Below are 17,262 nucleotides of genomic sequence, written 5' to 3'. Positions count from 1 at the left end.
AAACTCTAGTGTATATATTTATTAAAAATAACTCTCTCGATAAAGAATGAGTATTTTAATATTTGTAAATTTGTGGTATAGTCCATGTTTATTATGAGTCTCAATGTAATATGAACCATACTAAACCTTTCTCTCATCTAATATCCAAAAAATTTTTTAAATTATTTCTTTCAAATATGTAAAAACTCCTTGCTTTGAAATTTTCTAATCTAAGCTAAACTTAGAAAAGTAGGGAATACAAACTTCTGTTAAAATACAGTGAGTGCAAAATTGTTTAAAGCATATGGTTCACTGGGTTGAACCCTATGAAACTGCCATCAAAAATGGTTTAAGATCAACAATTCCTTATGGTTCAACTAAGTTCAATCAAAACACTACCAATAAGCAGTTTCATCTGCCCAGAACCAAGAGTGGAAAGAGGCAAGAGAAATGATAGAACAAAAGAAGTGATAGGACAAAAGAATGAGACATATGGTACATATTAATATATAAAATAAAATACGTAATTCTTTTTGGTTAAAAAAAAATGAGCACCTCAAATAATTTGTACGAAATGAGCAGATTTTTGATACCAAAGAGTTTTAGATCAGCAAAGGAATTTAATTACATAAATTACTACAATACAAAGTAAATCTTTAAGTACTACACGAAAGGGAGTGAGTACAGAGGATATCAAGAAAATAGAGATATTTCCTTAATTGGAGCAGGGAGAGAAATGTAGGCAGAGCATTAAGGAAGACTTGATGGAAAAGGCTATTTTTGTTGCAGTCTTTTGCAAGGGAAAACTAGTCAGTAGTCTTAAATGGTATATAATAAAATACATTTAGGAATTTAAGTACAATTTGTGTTTCTTTTTAAGTTCATATTAGATGGAAACAGGACTAAGAATTAAGCTCTCTATTTGAAGTTGTCTTAAACTCCATATATGATACTGCTGTCAAACTATTTTAAGATTATTATCATATATCAACATAGTTGATATTACAACATATCAAACTATGTTAAAATCTCAAGTTAATCAGAGCTTAGGGTTTATATATCTGCCTAACTCATATGAAAAGTCCTGAGAATAAACAAAACAAAAAAGTCTATGAGCAACCAAACAGACATTCCAAAGTCTCCTGAATAAGCAAAGTCCCCAGATTCTCACTTAGAATTCATGTATTCATACCTGGGATACACATCTCCTAAGTGTGACTGTCCATTAGATAATGATGCCTTTAATTAGCATAACACACTACTTTCTAAAACATTCTATAAATTCAGATCATTCATATTCATTTATTCATTCAGCAAAATTCATGAGCTCCTTCTATGTGCAAGCCACTACTCTATGCAATGGGTACACAGAAATTAAAAAACAAAACACAGTTCCTGCTCTAATGGGGTTACTGTATTAAGCTGTAAGTGTGTGGGGTGGGAAGGTGCACAGGAGGGGCCATCAAAAGACAGAAGAAATAGAAATGCTTAAACTAGCCAAAAGTCAATAAACTCATAACTAATAAATCATAGGGTAATAAACAGTACATACCACAACCACAGGAACTCTGAGAGCACTGTTCCAATAAGGCCATTAATGATAATGCACATTAATACTACTTTATTGGGAAACTCAAAGTCCTCAAATCCAGTATAATGAAGTAAAAAGAAACCTGGCCATAAGAGCAGCAGATTAAAGAGACCTACAAAACCTAAACATGTATAAAAGAGAGAAAAGTTAGTAACTGTGATTTATTTCAATTTTCCAAACTTATAACTACAATCGGAAAACGTTAGATTTTGCACAAAGGGCTTCAACAGGTTTCCTTAACTGAAATTTCCGTTACTTTTGTTTTTAAGTAAGTCTTAGGGAGAGATCAACACAAGAAAAAACTTTATCAAGCAACTGGTGATCACTGAGTCTTCAAGGTTCAACTATCCCACTGTATGGAGCAACTACTGCAGAACAAACCACTTAGAACAATTCAGAAAGAAGGGTTGCTAACCTTAGATTATAATAATATAGTGTCCTAGAACTTAAAGGAATAACTGGTGCGTGTATGTGTGTGTGTATTCAGTCTAAATTATGAAGAGGAACTAGACGCTTTACTCTCTGATTCGAATCATATTTATGTTTAAAGCAGCCGTGCTATGCTAGGAATAATGGAGGAGGGTCCCCTAAAAAGATAAAATTTTTGCTTCCCTCCTTCCCAAGAGCTCATAAGCTAGTCTGTGAGATTACACACATACACCAATAGCTATTCAAGTATGAACTAAGCATGGGCTATGTGTAAAGGAAGGCTATAATATTTAGTGGATAAGTGTGTGCTCTGCAGTCTGATTGCCCTGGGTTCCAATCCCAGCTCTACCATTCACTAGTACTGTAATCTTTAGGCAAACTTTAGGCAAGATGCTCAATCTCTTGTAAACCTCAGTTTTCCAATCTATAAGTGTAAAACAATATTTAATTAGGTTACTAGGAAGATTAGACAAACACATAAAATACAGCACAGTATATGGCATGGAGTAAATAGTTAATAAAGGCTAGTTATTATTATTATAGAAACGTACGCTTATATAAGACTACAACATGTGAATGTAAAGAAAAAATATTATAATTTTATAGTAATTTTTATTGGACTTTGTATATAGTTTAACACCACAATCCCACTATGAGATCCAGAGGTAACTATAGAGGTTTCCTAAAAGAAAATTAAATTACAGTAGGTATGTATTTTATATTTGCTGCTAAATAATAAACTAGTATTTAGGATGCCTAGTTAAATCTTAATAGGGCTGGAGCACCTACTCTCATCTGCTGCTGAAGACTCACAGGACCTGCCTTCTCTGAAGGACTGTCTCGGACAGCGACCAAGTCTGCCTTTCCCAGCAAGATGCCACCCCTCCCCACTCCACACCCTGTGCAGCCGAATCCTAATGGCTCTAGGCCAGGACAGCTCTGAGGAGTGCCTAGACACATTACCTGCTCCCACTGCGCTCCCTGCCCAGGGACCTGCAATGAGCTGGGCCACGCCCCGACCGTACCAGAGGTCGCGGGGTTCTCTCCCCTCCTCTACTCTGCCCCTCTCATGCCCTTGCCAGGCTTTCCTGCAGGGCACCCCTTCAGTGGATCTCCCGCACCAAATCCCCGTCTCATACCCTGCTTCTAGGAAACCCAACTTAAGACACCTAGTGATAAAAAGGAACCAAACAATGCACGTACAGAAGGCTTGTATAGTATTAAAAAGTTGTTCTAATTAAAACACCAAAATTTGGCATGATCAAGAACCAAATCTCTTTTCTGTTCCCTGAACTATGAAACCTATGAAAACCCGCATTTAGTAACAACTTTTGGATCTAGAGATAAAAGATCCAAATCCCTTCACCGGTTCTCTAGACCCTCCAGAAGGCAGCCACACGCACTTCTGTTCTTCCCTAAAGCGAACACTCCAGCACAGTGGATCTACTCACTGTTCCCTGCTCTGCCCTGATCACATCCCAATGCCGAAAGAACCCTCCACGTCCCAACCCTAACTACTAAGTACTTCTCCAACCCTATCTATTCTAAAGCCCATGTCAAATTCACATTGCTTTCCATATCATGGCACATGTGAAGAAGATCAACCAAGTTGTATGTCTGTTACTACTCTCCAATAAGAGTAGATAAGCATCTTTTCTTGAAAGCCGCCAATCCTAAAAAAGAACACTGTAAAACATTAACATTTTAATCCATTCCAGATGGAATTTTCTATGACTTTGAAATAAGACATCATTAAAATTAGCTTCATATTTAAAGTATATTTATTGAATTCTCTACTTGAAAGGAACTTGAGTGATCACCCAGTCCAGCGGCTTTTCAAAGGTTTTATTTTTGTTAATTTTTAGGTGAAGATATACAAACTATTTTTAGCAGAAAAATCATTTCTACAAATTAAATTATAATGCTAAAATACCAACAAAGCAGAATTGCTCCAGCAGAAGCAGCAAAGGAGTCTGAGAACCAGACTCACACGTGCAACGCCACCTCCTTCCAACCTTCCCAGGATCCTCCGTAAATCAGCTACTAACCTAGTCCAATCTTCTCATTTTCAGATGAGTATGAGATAAATGAAGTTATAACAGCTAGAGTTCATGTCTCCTGGTTCCCTGTAAGCTGCACTTTGAATTCTCATCACCATGCTTCTTTATCTATTGATATTCAGATATCTTTTGGAAGATATCTTGTCAATGTGTTCTTCTTTTGCAATCCTAGATATCACAAGTTCTTTACTGAGCTGATTTCAGGCAAAGGAGAATTTATAAATCATATTAGGCATTTACCAAAATTAAGAATTGATGCCAGAAACTATAACTGGATAAGTTGAAAATCTATGTCATAAAAGAATCTGAGTCTTAAAGATAACGTGCAAATGGAAAACCTTCAAAAGACCTACAATCTTTAGTAAAAACAAGTACATAGACTGAAACAGTATTATACGTATCATTTTGGGGCAGTTTCCCCAATTACACTTCTAACAATTCAAAAAAGGCAAAATGTATAATACAACAGGTATACACGCACATGCTTATAACAGCATAACCTGTCATATCAGTGAGGAAAATATCTGATTCACAGGCTGAAGACATTAATTCGAAAAAGGTGTTAGAAGGAATTTCTTTACCTCACACTGAGGGAATGAGCGTTTCCTCACAGGTGCACAACTATGCAGAACAAGGTAACAGAAAAACATTGAGACTGGACGTCATCATCTTTAAAATCTAATGGTTTTAAAGAATCATATGGGGGAGTGGGGAGGAAGCCTTCCCTATTCCCTCCAAAAAATACAAAAACGAAACCCTAAGTAAATCATTCAGAGTAAACAGCCTCACAAGTTAAACATAGTCTTACCAAAGAACATTGGAATATCCAACTTATCTTCTCTGTCTACTTTTCTCTTGATCATAACAATATAGACTGCATAGAGCATGGCTCCAACAAGAGACCAAATGGAACCTGTAAAAATCAAGATAATAATTTAAAGCATCTGTTCATTAACTCATTTATCACACACTTATTTAAAATTTGACACAGTCAGCTCCTATTTCAAGAAATGAGTATTCAAATATGAAAAGATAAAGTATAACCCACCTTATCCATGGCCTCCAGGAATACAGGAAGGAGGTTAAAGTATAAACAAATAAATGCAAAAACATTCACCTCAATGATCTAACCAATGTTATACATGTTATATTACCAACGTTTTGGTATTTAATTTTGAAATGCATACTTCATATTGTCCCCTACGTAAGCAATTATGACACCTGACACAGCCAACTTAACGCTTCCTTCCCTCTAAGCTGTTGTTTATATTGTTCTCCCCACTGCTATGTATAATTTTTAATATACATTCTACCACCATTTTCAAGACCCTGTTAAAGTCCCACCACTGCCACCAAGCATCCTCCTTCTACTCCACTGAATTTCCATCCTCCTTGTCTTCTATTTTAGATAATGTAATACTTACTATAGTTAAATACAGTGTTATTTTATTCTCTAGGGGCTTCCTTTTGTTAATCATATATTATTGATTAAAATCAAAAACTCCTTGACAACTGCAAACACATAATGCATACTTTTTAATGTTCTAAAATATCTAACATAATGTAGGGCTCACAGTACCTGAATAAATATGGATTCTCTTTAATATATTAACTCACACGCAAGAACATTTAAGTCAGCCTTTAAAAACAGCTGTATAAGGTGCTATCTGCCAGGTGACCATATTCAATACTTTAATCAATTATCCAAAAGTCCAGTGTTTCATTAAATCTATTTATTATTACTATTACTACTAAACTATTTTTAAAAAGCAAAGGGAAAGCCTGTCAACAAAATCTCTCTCACACACACAACAAATATATATATTGTGTTACACATACAGATCTGCTCTGGGTGAGAAAGAGGTAAGGCAGTTCAAGACACAGCTCCCTGGGCAGTAACCAGGAATAGTTTAGAAAGCACTGTTGTATTTAATAAACTTTAAATGTCTAAAGAAAGTATCCAGAAGGAGGGACTTCGCTGGTGGTCCAGTAGTTAAGACTCCACGCTCCCAGTGCAGGGGGCCCAGATTCAATACCTGGTCAGGAAGCTAGATCCCGCATGCTGCAACTAAAGATCCCACATGCCACAACTAAAGATTCTGCATGCCGCAACGAAGATCCTGCAGGCTGCAACTAATACCCGGCGCAGCCAAGTAAATAAATAAATAAATAAATAAAAAATAAAGAAAGTATCCAGAAGGAAACCAGTTAAGCTAGATTCTGATTACCCTTCTTTTGTTAAATCTAAACAATGGATCAAAAACAAAATGTTTACTGTAGTAGTAACTGTTTCAGGCAAGAATCAGAAGTGAATGACAAAATTAGCAGGTAGGTACAAGCATGATGGATAGGATGTATGTATAGTCTCAGTATCTCTTACAAGATGATTATTACTTACAAAGGGAAAAATCAGTAACTACACTGGAGCAACCTGACACACCACTTTAAAATTAATGTCACCAGTAATGGGACAAATCAACATCATGTGCCTTCTGATATGATGTACTTATCAGGACACAATATCACTTCCATGGTATTCTTGCCAAAAATGCACAACATAAATTTAACCATAAGGAAATATCAGACAAACTCAGATTGAAGGACATTCTACGAAACAAGTGGACAGTATCCTCCAAAAATATTAAAGTTATGAAAGACAAAAAAAGACTGAGGGATAGTTCCAGATTAAAGAAAACTAAGGAAACATGACAACTAAATGCAACAAATGATGTTGGACCAGGAAAAGAACATTAGTGGGAAAAATGGTGAAATCTGAAAAGGATCTACAGACTAAATAAAAATTATTGTAACCACTGTTAATTCCTGATTTTTAAACCTGTACTGTAGTTATGTACATTGCAAATAGTTAAGAGAATCTGGGGGAGGGCTATATGAGACTTCTGTGAAATATTTTTTAATTTTTTTACATTATTTTCAAAGGAAAAGTTAAAAAAAAAGGCCTTGTTACTGCTCACCCTGTGTGTGTGTATGCACACATGTGTGTGGACATGCACATGCATGATGACACGCACAGAACTTTTCTTGTATACTCTAACAGAAAGAATGCAGAATCAGATACTTACCTATTGGGTCTCTTCCAGAAGATTTTTCAGACCCTGACAGGTTTACCAGCACAACACCTCCGATGCTATGAGAATAACAGTCATTACTGACAAGTAAAATAATAAATTCCTTCAACAGACTAACCTCAAAGATCAAAATTATTTACAAGTAATAAAGATTAATCTCAACTTTGGGTAAAACTATCAAAGAATTAATGATTTAATTAATAATATCTAATAATATTATCAGTATAGTATAAGTGCTGTACTTATATTAACTCATTTAATCCACATAAAATGCCCAATATTACCTTATAAGGAAGGTATTATTATTATTATTATTATTATTATTATTATTTTTTTTTTTTTTTTTTTGCGGTACGCGGGCCTCTCACTGTTGTGGCCTCTCCCGTTGCAGAGCACAGGCTCCGGACGCGCAGGCCCAGCGGCCATGGCTCACGGGCCCAGCTGCTCTGCGGCATGTGGGATCTTCCCAGACCGGGGCACGAACCCGTGTCCCCTGCATCGGCAGGCGGACTCTCAACCACTGCGCCACCAGGGAAGCCCCAGGAAGGTATTATTATTATTATCATTCCCATTTTACACATGAGAAAATTATATATAATGCACAAAGAAATGAAGTAACTTGACCAAAATCACACAGCTGGGATTGAAACGCAGGCAGTCTACTTCCAGAGTCCAGTGTTCTTACCTGCTATGCTATCTTCTGCCTTTCAATTAGGAAAAAATTAACCAACTTGTCATCCCTCTTCCAATCTTTTTTGGCAATGTACAAATATCAAAACCCATATAGGGCTTCCCTGGTGGCGCAGTGGTTGAGAATCCGCCTGCCAATGCAGGGGACATGGGTTCGTGCCCCGGTCTGGGAAGATCCCACATGCCACAGAGCGGCTGGGCCCGTGAGTCATGGCTGCTGAGCCTGTGCGTCCGGAGCCTGTGCTCCGCAATGGGAGAGGCCACAGCAGTGAGAGGCCCGCGTACGGCAAAAAAAAAAAAAAAAAAAAAAAAAAAACCCCATATAAACCTAGCAATGGCACTAACTCTCACTGGTAAAACTGAAATTTATGGTAAAACTATCCTTAAATATTTAAATAATTAAATTAATCCCATTATTTTAATGTAAAAATAAGACCAAATTAAGGATGTAGAGAAATCAAGAGGTTATTCCTTCATTCAACTGCTGCTTATTGAGCTAAACTTCGGGTTAAGCAATGAACAAGAGAGATGTGGTTCCTGTCCTCATGCAGCCTTATACTGTCTTTCTATTTCTATGTATCTTTCTACTTTAAGACAATGAAAAGAAAAGTTAGAAATAGGCATGAATTTTGAACAAAGTTGGATAAACCTCATCACTTCACTATGACAAATATACTGTATTTCCCTAATGCAAAAATGTGTTTGGCTAAAACATGGGCCAATCATGCAAAAAGAATAAATTCCTAGTGTCCATAAAGTCTAAATGGTAAATTAGTTGGTTCAACCAGATTGCCCATGGAAACTACCATGGTCAAGTTACCCTTATATCTAAAAGACAGAAACACCACTTACGTGATTGCCAAGTGCCAGTCTCTACAATAATCACTTTCTATATACATCCCTCCAAACTTTAAAACAAGACTGCAAAGTAGTAGACGATACTATCATCATTTTGTCATCTAGGAAATCCTCTCAGAGAGTTTAGGGCAAGTGCCCAGGGGCAAAAAGCAGAGCTCTGATTCAAACCCAGTTCTGATAGTTCAGAAACACTAATCTTTCTGGTAAATTATTCTGCTACCTTCTCTGATTTCTGATTTTCTCTCACAAAAACAACAGCTTCATCAAACCAACATGTCTTTTTTGAGTATTGACTGTGAGCAAAGCTTTAAGCTAGGCCTTTGATGACACCCAGAAGTAGAAAACAAGGTTCTGACCTTCAAGGGTTTATAATCTCGTAGGCATACAAAGTTAAATAAAGTAAAAGATTTAAATTAGTCATTAATGATACTTATGTATTGTATTACAAACAGTAATACAAAAATTGCCAGATAATTTATACAGAAATAATTGAAAGATTGAGGCTGAGACAATCAGAGAAGACTGCAGTTTAGATTTCTAGAAGTGGGAGAAGTGAAAACTAAAAACTAAACAAAAAGGGGAACTTGTTTTACGAAAAGGAAACAGAAACTTGGGAGCTTATGAGGATTAACATGCAGTTAAACGTGAATGTCAGTACAATACTTGGCAGTCCACAGTCGCATGAATGGGAACCAAAGCTGCTCTAGGGTCCTCCCTCCAGTCACCTTCCCCAGGAAGGTTTTGAAAACTAGCCAAGGATGTGATGCAGAGCTGAGTAGCATAATGTCCCTTTAAAACCTTTTATCCTCATCTGTCTTTGCCTATACAGTATATTATAATATAAACTATCGTCTATCATTACCAGAAATGCTTTAAACGTTGCATTTTTAAGCAGAATAAGCTAGCTATTCCACTATATTCTTACCTTAAAATCACAGCTAATAGTTTAGAAAGAGTAAATCTATCTCCACTGTTACTTGGAAACATTGCAGCAAGGATTAAGGTAAAAAGTCCTATGGAGAGAAAAGGATAAAAAAAAGATACATTAGCTTAAATACTGTCAAAATTATTTATTACCAACTTGATTGTTTAAATAAGTTAATTAGACACCTAACTTTTAAACTAATTTTTGTCATTTTTAAATGACTAAGAATAAGACTGCAGTTACCTAGGCTGAAATGTTCAGAGATCACACATAAAAACAGCCTCCAAATGAAACCATGTTTATTTCAACAATACAGATCAAGTACAGTCCTATTTATTTTAAAACTAATAAGAGAGTTAAACTGAGCATTCAGAGTAACATTCTGACCTCATCATAGTGAACTAAAGTTATTTTTACAGCTTCAAAAATACTTTTATCTTCCAGATTTGGAAGGTGATTCAATTTTAAAAATAAAACACCTTTCATAGGGCAAATTATAGTTATGAAATAAGCAATTACATTTAGCCAAAGGGTTGAAAAAAAGATCTTTAGAAAGAATATGTGAAAGGAAAGACAGCTACAATATAGAGTCAGCCTATAAAACTTTAATATATTGTTGTATAAAAAATACTGTAAAGTATTGGAAGGAATATAAATAGCACAAGGCTATGGCACAAAATTTAAAGATTAAATAGTAGTTATACCAATATACATTAGAAAGAATGAAATAATTTAAAACAAGATAAAAATATATGTATATGTACACATATATATCAGAAATAGGTCTCGAGTTATAATACAGATTTTGAAGACAAATTTCTTACCAGAAGTTGAGGACAAAATATTAACTATAGCAACTTTTGTGTCTGAAAGTGCTTCTTGATATGACAAATTTGCCAAAAACCACTAAAGAAATAGAAAATAAAGTGAAACCTAATAAATGACTTTTTATATTTATCATTATAATTTATAGTCCCCTCCTTTTTTTCTCCCTCTAAATACTGCTATCATATGTTTTAAAATCTGCTTTGTACTGAAAAGTCACAGGCCCAAAAAGAAGACAAACATTTATATCAGACCTAATATCTTTGCTATCCAACTTCCCTTAAGAAATTAACAACAGTTGGTTAAAAATTAGCACTGTTCAGGCTTTTTTAAAAATTAGGGTAAATTTAATATCAAATCAACATTGAAATTTGCTTTATCCAAGCACTGATAGTACTCTATTAGGTTTATCTAAATCAAATTTAAGTTGGGGAGAATTCTCAAACATTAAAATACGTACAGATGAATATACATGAGAAATCGATTGAACAAGGTGATGCCTAAGGGGATGGATGGAACTAGCCAGATCGATAGACAAAAGGTTACATTCACTTTGGAAATTTTAAAATGTCCAAGAAATTGTGAATTTACTGGCTAACTGTGATTGTTTCTCTGATTCTCAGTTTTGAGACATAATATAAAGAGTTCTCATAACTTTGAATATAATGAAGGAAGTTTTCCAGCTATGAGGATTTTCTTTCTTCTTTTTTCCCTTTTGCTTGTCTAGGCTAGGTTATTCTTTTTTTTTTTTTTTTTTTTTTTTTTTTTCTTTTTGCGGTATGCGGGCCTCTCACTGCCGTGGCCTCTCCCGCTGCGGAGCACAGGCTCCGGACGCGCAGGCCCAGAGGCCATGGCTCACGGGCCCAGCCGCTCCGCGGCATATGGGATCCTCCCAGACCGGGGCACGAACCCGCATCCCCTGCATCGGCAGGCGGACTCCCAACCACTGCGCCACCAGGGAGGCCCTAGGCTAGGTTATTCTTATACTCCCAACCCTGTGCCTACTTTGATTTAGAGAATAAGAAATAGGACCTCTTTTTTTTTTTTTTTTTTGGCAGTACGCGGGCCTCTCACTGTTGTGGCCTCTCCCGTTGCGGAGCATAGGCTCCGGACGCGTAGGCTCAGCGGCCATGGCTCATGGGCCCAGCCGCTCCGCGGCATGTGGGATCTTCCCGGACGAGGGCACGAACCCGTGTCCCCTGCATCGGCAGGCGGACTCTCAACCACTGTGCCACCAGGGAAGCCCCATGAAACAGGACCTCTTTTGATGAGGCCTGGTGTGTGTGTGTGCGTGTGTGTGTGTGTGCGCATCCAAAGTTCATTTGTTTTTACTGCTATCAGATAATCTAATACAGTTTACCACAACTCATCCATTTTTCTGTTGATGAACACTTTTTTGACTATTTCAAACAATGCTACCAAGAATATTCTAGCATATGCCTCCTGGGGCATATGTGCATGAGTGCCCCTAATGTAGTATATACTAAGAAGCAGATTGCTGGGTCAAAGTAAATTAACTGCTTGTCTAACTGTTTTCTGTTACTTAAACAGACTGACTGGATAATCATATTCTACTGGAGAATGACTTGTCTCTATTAAGGGAGGGACATCTCTTGATATCTCTCAGAACTTGTAGTTAAGTGAGAGTATAGTTATTAGCATTTATATTTCAAAGCAGCAGTACAGACACATGATCTTAGAGCTAGATCTTACTGCTAGAAGGCAGCACATGGCTGAGAGTCTAGAAGTCTTCATTCAGTATACACTGTACTCAAAGCTAAAGCCAGACTCTGATTCCATCTGTAGTCCTCTGACTTCCTAATTGCACTTGACTATCTAAATAAGAAAATGAGGTTAGCAACTGGTAAGATGGGCGATATCAAATATATATGACAATAGAAGCCACAATCTGCTTGCAGCTGAAGTGCTAACAAAGAAGCAGAGGCCTTCCCTGGTGGCGCAGTGGTTGAGAGTCCGCCTGCCGATGCAGGGGACACGGGTTCGTGTCCCGGTCCGGGAGGATCCCGCGTGCCGTGGAGCAGCTGGGCCCGTGAGCCATGGCCGCTGAGCCTGTGCGTCCGGAATCTGTGCTCCGCAACGGGAGAGGCCACAACAGTGAGAGGCCAGCGTACCGCAAAAAAAAAAAAAAAAGAAGCAGCAGAAGATTCTGCCCTTAATTATCTTTTGGAGATTCTCTACAAGTACAGGCCATGCTTGTGGGGTGATAATTAGCTTTCTTGACCCACTTTCCTTACCACTTTAATACTTAAATACTGTGCTCATTTTCCAAACAATCTTACTGGTCTCTGCTAATGTGAGATAAAGAAATAAAAACAGACAACTTAGATTGCAGGAATTCAAAGAGTATAACTACTCATCATTAGCTATGAACTCTTTCCAGAAAGATCTTCCCATTCTCCAGCTCTCCCCAAACTCCATTCTCTGGCTTTTAAACCCAAGGCAGCCTCATCACAAAAGAAGACCATCTCAATTGCCCTCCGGTAAAAATTATCTTTACAATGTTTCCTTTCATTATTCCAGAGTTGAGGACAACCACTTACTAATAATTAAGCTGTCACAAATAATTTATATAGTATTTCATTATTTCATGAGTGATAATTCATTTTAAAATTAGCATAAAAGCCTGTATGACCTCAATTACATCTTACAGAAAAAATTAAAACACCATAAGTCCTAATGAGACAAAAGAATTAAAGGACTGGCAAATACAGTAATCATTAACTCCTTTTGACCTACAATGTACAATACATTAGCCACTAGCCACATGTGACTACTAAGCAAATGAAATGTGGCTACTTTGAATTGAAATGTTTAGAAACTGAAATAAAAACTGAAATTGAAATGAAACAGAAAAAGAAATTGAAATGAAATAGAAATGCTTAAAAATTGAAATGTTTAGAAGATTTTAGTACAAAGAATGTAAACTATCTCATCAATAATTTTTATATTGATAATATTTTGAAGTGTTTTACATATAGTGGGTTAAATAAAAATATAGTATTAAGGGACTCCCCTGGTGGCGCAGTAGTTAAGAATCTGCCTGCTAATGCAGGGGACATGGGTTCGAGCCCTGGTCTGGGAAGATCCCACATGCCGCGGAGCAACTAACCCGTGTGCCACAACTACTGAGTCTGCACTCTAGAGCCCGCGAGACACAACTACTGAGCCTGCATGCCACAACTACTGAAGTCCACATGCCTAGAGCCCGTGCTCTGCAACAGGAGAAGCCACCGCAATGAGAAGCTCCGCACTGCAACGAAGAGTAGCCCCTGCTCACCACAACCAGAGAAAGCCCGCGCGTAGCAACGAAGCCCCAATACAACCAAATAAATTAATCAAAAAAATATATATATAGTATTAAAAGTAAATTGTTTCTCTTTTTTTTTAATGTGGCTACTAGAAAATTTTAAAATACCTATGTGACCTGCATTTGCACATTATATTTCTGTTGAACAGCGTTACTCTAGAGCTCATCCAAGCTTATTACTCTATTAAAGTCAGGTTTTTAAAAAGATATATACCTGGACTATATTACTCTGACTTTCTACAGAAATGTCTTTACTTAAGATTAACACAGCTCCCTGCTCTTATAACTTACTTAAGGTTGATTTTTCAAAAAAAGGCTATTAAAGGTGGAAGCAACGTAAGTGTACATCAATGGATGAATGGATAAACAAAATGTAGTATATATATACAGTGGAATATTACATAGCCTTAAAAAGGAAAAATATTCTGACACATGCTACAAAGATGAACCTTGAAGACACTGTGCTAAGTGAAATAAGCCAGTCACCAAAGGAAAAATACTGTATAATTCCATTCATATGAGGTGCACAGAGCAGTCAAATTCAGAGAGACAGAAAGTAGAATGGTGGCTGTCAAGGGCTAGGGAGGTGGGAAAGAGAAGTTGTCATTTAATGGGTATAGTTTTAGTTTTGCAAGATGAAAAAAGTTCTGCTGATAGACAGTGGTGATGGTTGCAAAACAGTGTGAATGTATTTAATGCCAGTGAACTGTACACTTAAAAATAGTCAAAACAGTAAGTTTTATGGTAGGTATATTTTACTACAACTTTTCTAAAAGGCTGTTATCTGTACATATCTACCTGTAAATCTGCTATACAGAATAGTGCCTTTCTACGTAAGAACCTATGAAATATATTATCTTGGTTTTGAGTTAGGAAAAGTTTATTTTATCAATAGATGACAAACTGTGTAACTCAGGAAGTTTTCCTTTTTTCCTTTCTGCCCATTTGTCTACAGATGAAATGTGTGCCTTCTTTCTTTCTTTAAATGTAAGTTCCTGATATAATCAACCCATTCCACAGCCAGTTTGCACCCTACACAGACATTATCTGTTTAGTCTGGCTCTTATCCACCCTTCCTTTTTAAACTTTTACTTTATAGATCCTTTTATCGTGTTTCACCTCAAGTCTCCTTTAAAAATTAGGAGATATAATTAATAAATCTTAGTCTTGCCGTACTTAAAACAAGTAAACTAAAATCACAATAGAACAATCCAAATATATGAGCCTTTAAATCAACTTTATTACATATGTAATTATCATAGTACAACTCCCAAAGATTCTTTGATTTGTACTCCTGAATATATTAATCAAGGTATCACTAAAACAGAGGTTATTCAGTTAGAGGATGGTGAAAAATTGGCTATGCAGTAAATATGAGAGGCAAAACTGCAAAGTAAAAAAATCTTATAATCAGGCTAATAATATTGACATTAGCATTGTATTACCTAGTGGTTTAAAATGCTCAGTATAAATTTAAACCTTAAAGGCCCATACTAAACTACCTTGGAATAGTCTACTTCCAATGATACATATAGAAAAGAGCACTGAAATTCATTTTTTAAATTGTAAATCGGAGTTTACTAACTCAGACAAGTTATCTAATCCCAGATTAGCCAAAAATAATATTTTATTTGCTATATGAATATTTTATTGAAACATTAAGCATATTTTTGTTTCTATATTAAAATAATTAAGAAGCCATAAACAATATTATAATAAACAATGAAAAAATGTTTACTATGAGTATTTATAAAATATTTGACCACATTTATATGAATTTAAAATAAAACCTCAAAAGGACTTATTTGAAGAAATCAATGCAATCAATGCAAACTCTTAATCTGGACATTTACTAGTGCTTGTATATATCATAGTGTGAAATAACTCTATTCATTATTCTGACCATGAGGCAATGTCAAATTCTAACTATACATGAGTGGTTGTAGTGTATAGTATTTATTGAATTCTTTTACGTATGCCTAGTATTTATTAATTTTAATACTCTAATTTCCCTATGATAGCAGATAACAGAGTTCAAAGTCACGACTAAGGCAACCTAATAGTCTTAAACTTTAATACTATATTGTTGGTATGTCTACTGTCTTAAAAGTCAAATTCCAAACATATAATAAAAAGAAGACTTACCACAAAGCAAAAAAAAAAGCTAATTTTTGCTACTTGAGTTGCAGTAAGTTTCCCCACAGTTTTGAGTAAGGATTCTTGTTCTTTCACGGTAGGATATGACATGCGAGATAACTTAGCTTCCAATGCATGGCTTGATGGAAGCTGTCGAATCTCCATGATATTACTAAACCTTACTCGAGACTTTTTGGGAGCTTGAAAGGAAAAGTAAAGTATAAAATCATTAAACGTTTCCCCTCACATCCAAAAAATGTCACAAGTTTTAATTTACTTATAAATGCATATTATTTAATCCATCTATAATCATATTTGAACAGTCAAAAAAAACAGTTAAATTATTACATGGGACAGCTCTGCTCATTCAAAAGAGTTGGTGGGAAAAATGTTTCCATCTAAAAAAATTTTGAAGGTTTTAAAATGAGACCAATATTCAACAAAGTTTCAAACAACTGCCTGGTTCAGGATTATAGTATGATTATTATTTTAGCATTTATAGTAAAAGTTTATTTGGATTTTTCCTCATAGATACCCAATTTATGAGAATTATTTTCCTGGTCAAGCATGCAGAACATTCTTTTGTAGTTCCCTTCCTTGAAAGAGAATATCGTGGATGAATACTGTGCGTTACATTGAAGCTGGCATTCTTTACCATGTTCAAAGAACCAGCAAAACTCCTGTAATTTGCTATCAAGGTCTTTGATGGTCTGGTTGAAGAGGATTCTGTTCATTAATAAATATATCTATATATACATAATAACATCATAGAGATTTCTGGTATTTGGAAGTTATTTCCATTGAATTAATAAAAACGTCCAGTCAACTGAACAACTACAGGCTAAGCCAACACCACATGGAACAGAAGAACTGCCAGGTGATCCCAGGCAACCCACAGAGCCACTAAGTTTTGGGATGGCTTGAATGAAGCTAAAATTTCCACCCATTTCTAAGTTATGAAATTCTAAGTTTTGCTTACATTTTTCAGTATCAATGTTTGTGTTCTCAGGTTTTTCACTCGGAAGATCATGAAATTTCACAGGAACATACAGAGGTTCACTCTGGAATGCAGCAAAAACAGAAACAAATATAAACAAGTATAATAGCTGATATAATGGCTAAATTTAAGTGGATGGTATACAGACACAGATACCACCCAGAACAGGGCTGTTCACCACCATGTTTATACAGCATAATTTTCCCAAAATGCATTTTCAAGACTTATATAGGAAACTCAAATGATCCACCCAGGTACTATGACAGAAAGAATCAATTTAAAGCTTAGAAATGTAATCACACGGCACTGGCACATTATGATATTTAATTTTTAAATGTCATAAAAACAGACCTCC

General features: G+C 35.9%; 1 protein-coding gene across 3 annotated transcripts in view; it reads right to left on the bottom strand.

Annotated features, from left to right (window-relative positions):
* The window catches only part of SLC35F5 (solute carrier family 35 member F5), a 44,896-nt gene that overhangs the window by 11,247 nt on the left and 16,387 nt on the right, over positions 1–17,262 (bottom strand). For 2 of the 3 annotated variants that reach the window (XM_081243211.1, XM_081243210.1), the window contains 7 exons: positions 16,890–16,971; positions 15,920–16,110; positions 10,446–10,527; positions 9,622–9,709; positions 7,143–7,207; positions 4,868–4,972; positions 1,532–1,691 (listed from right to left, as the gene is read on the bottom strand). In XM_081243211.1, the coding sequence (XP_081099337.1) occupies positions 1,532–1,691; positions 4,868–4,972; positions 7,143–7,207; positions 9,622–9,709; positions 10,446–10,527; positions 15,920–16,110; positions 16,890–16,971 (773 nt within the window). Of the gene's footprint in view, positions 1–1,531; positions 1,692–4,867; positions 4,973–7,140; positions 7,208–9,621; positions 9,710–10,445; positions 10,528–15,919; positions 16,111–16,889; positions 16,972–17,262 lie in introns of those variants that run through there. The other variant, XR_014016562.1, reaches the window with a different exon arrangement.

Source organism: Mesoplodon bidens (assembly GCF_964165515.1).
Source record: "Mesoplodon bidens genome assembly, chromosome: 8".
NCBI lineage: Eukaryota > Metazoa > Chordata > Mammalia > Artiodactyla > Ziphiidae > Mesoplodon > Mesoplodon bidens.
The sequence above is the reverse complement of the archived record's forward strand: the minus strand, read 5'-3'. Positions and strand labels throughout refer to the sequence as shown.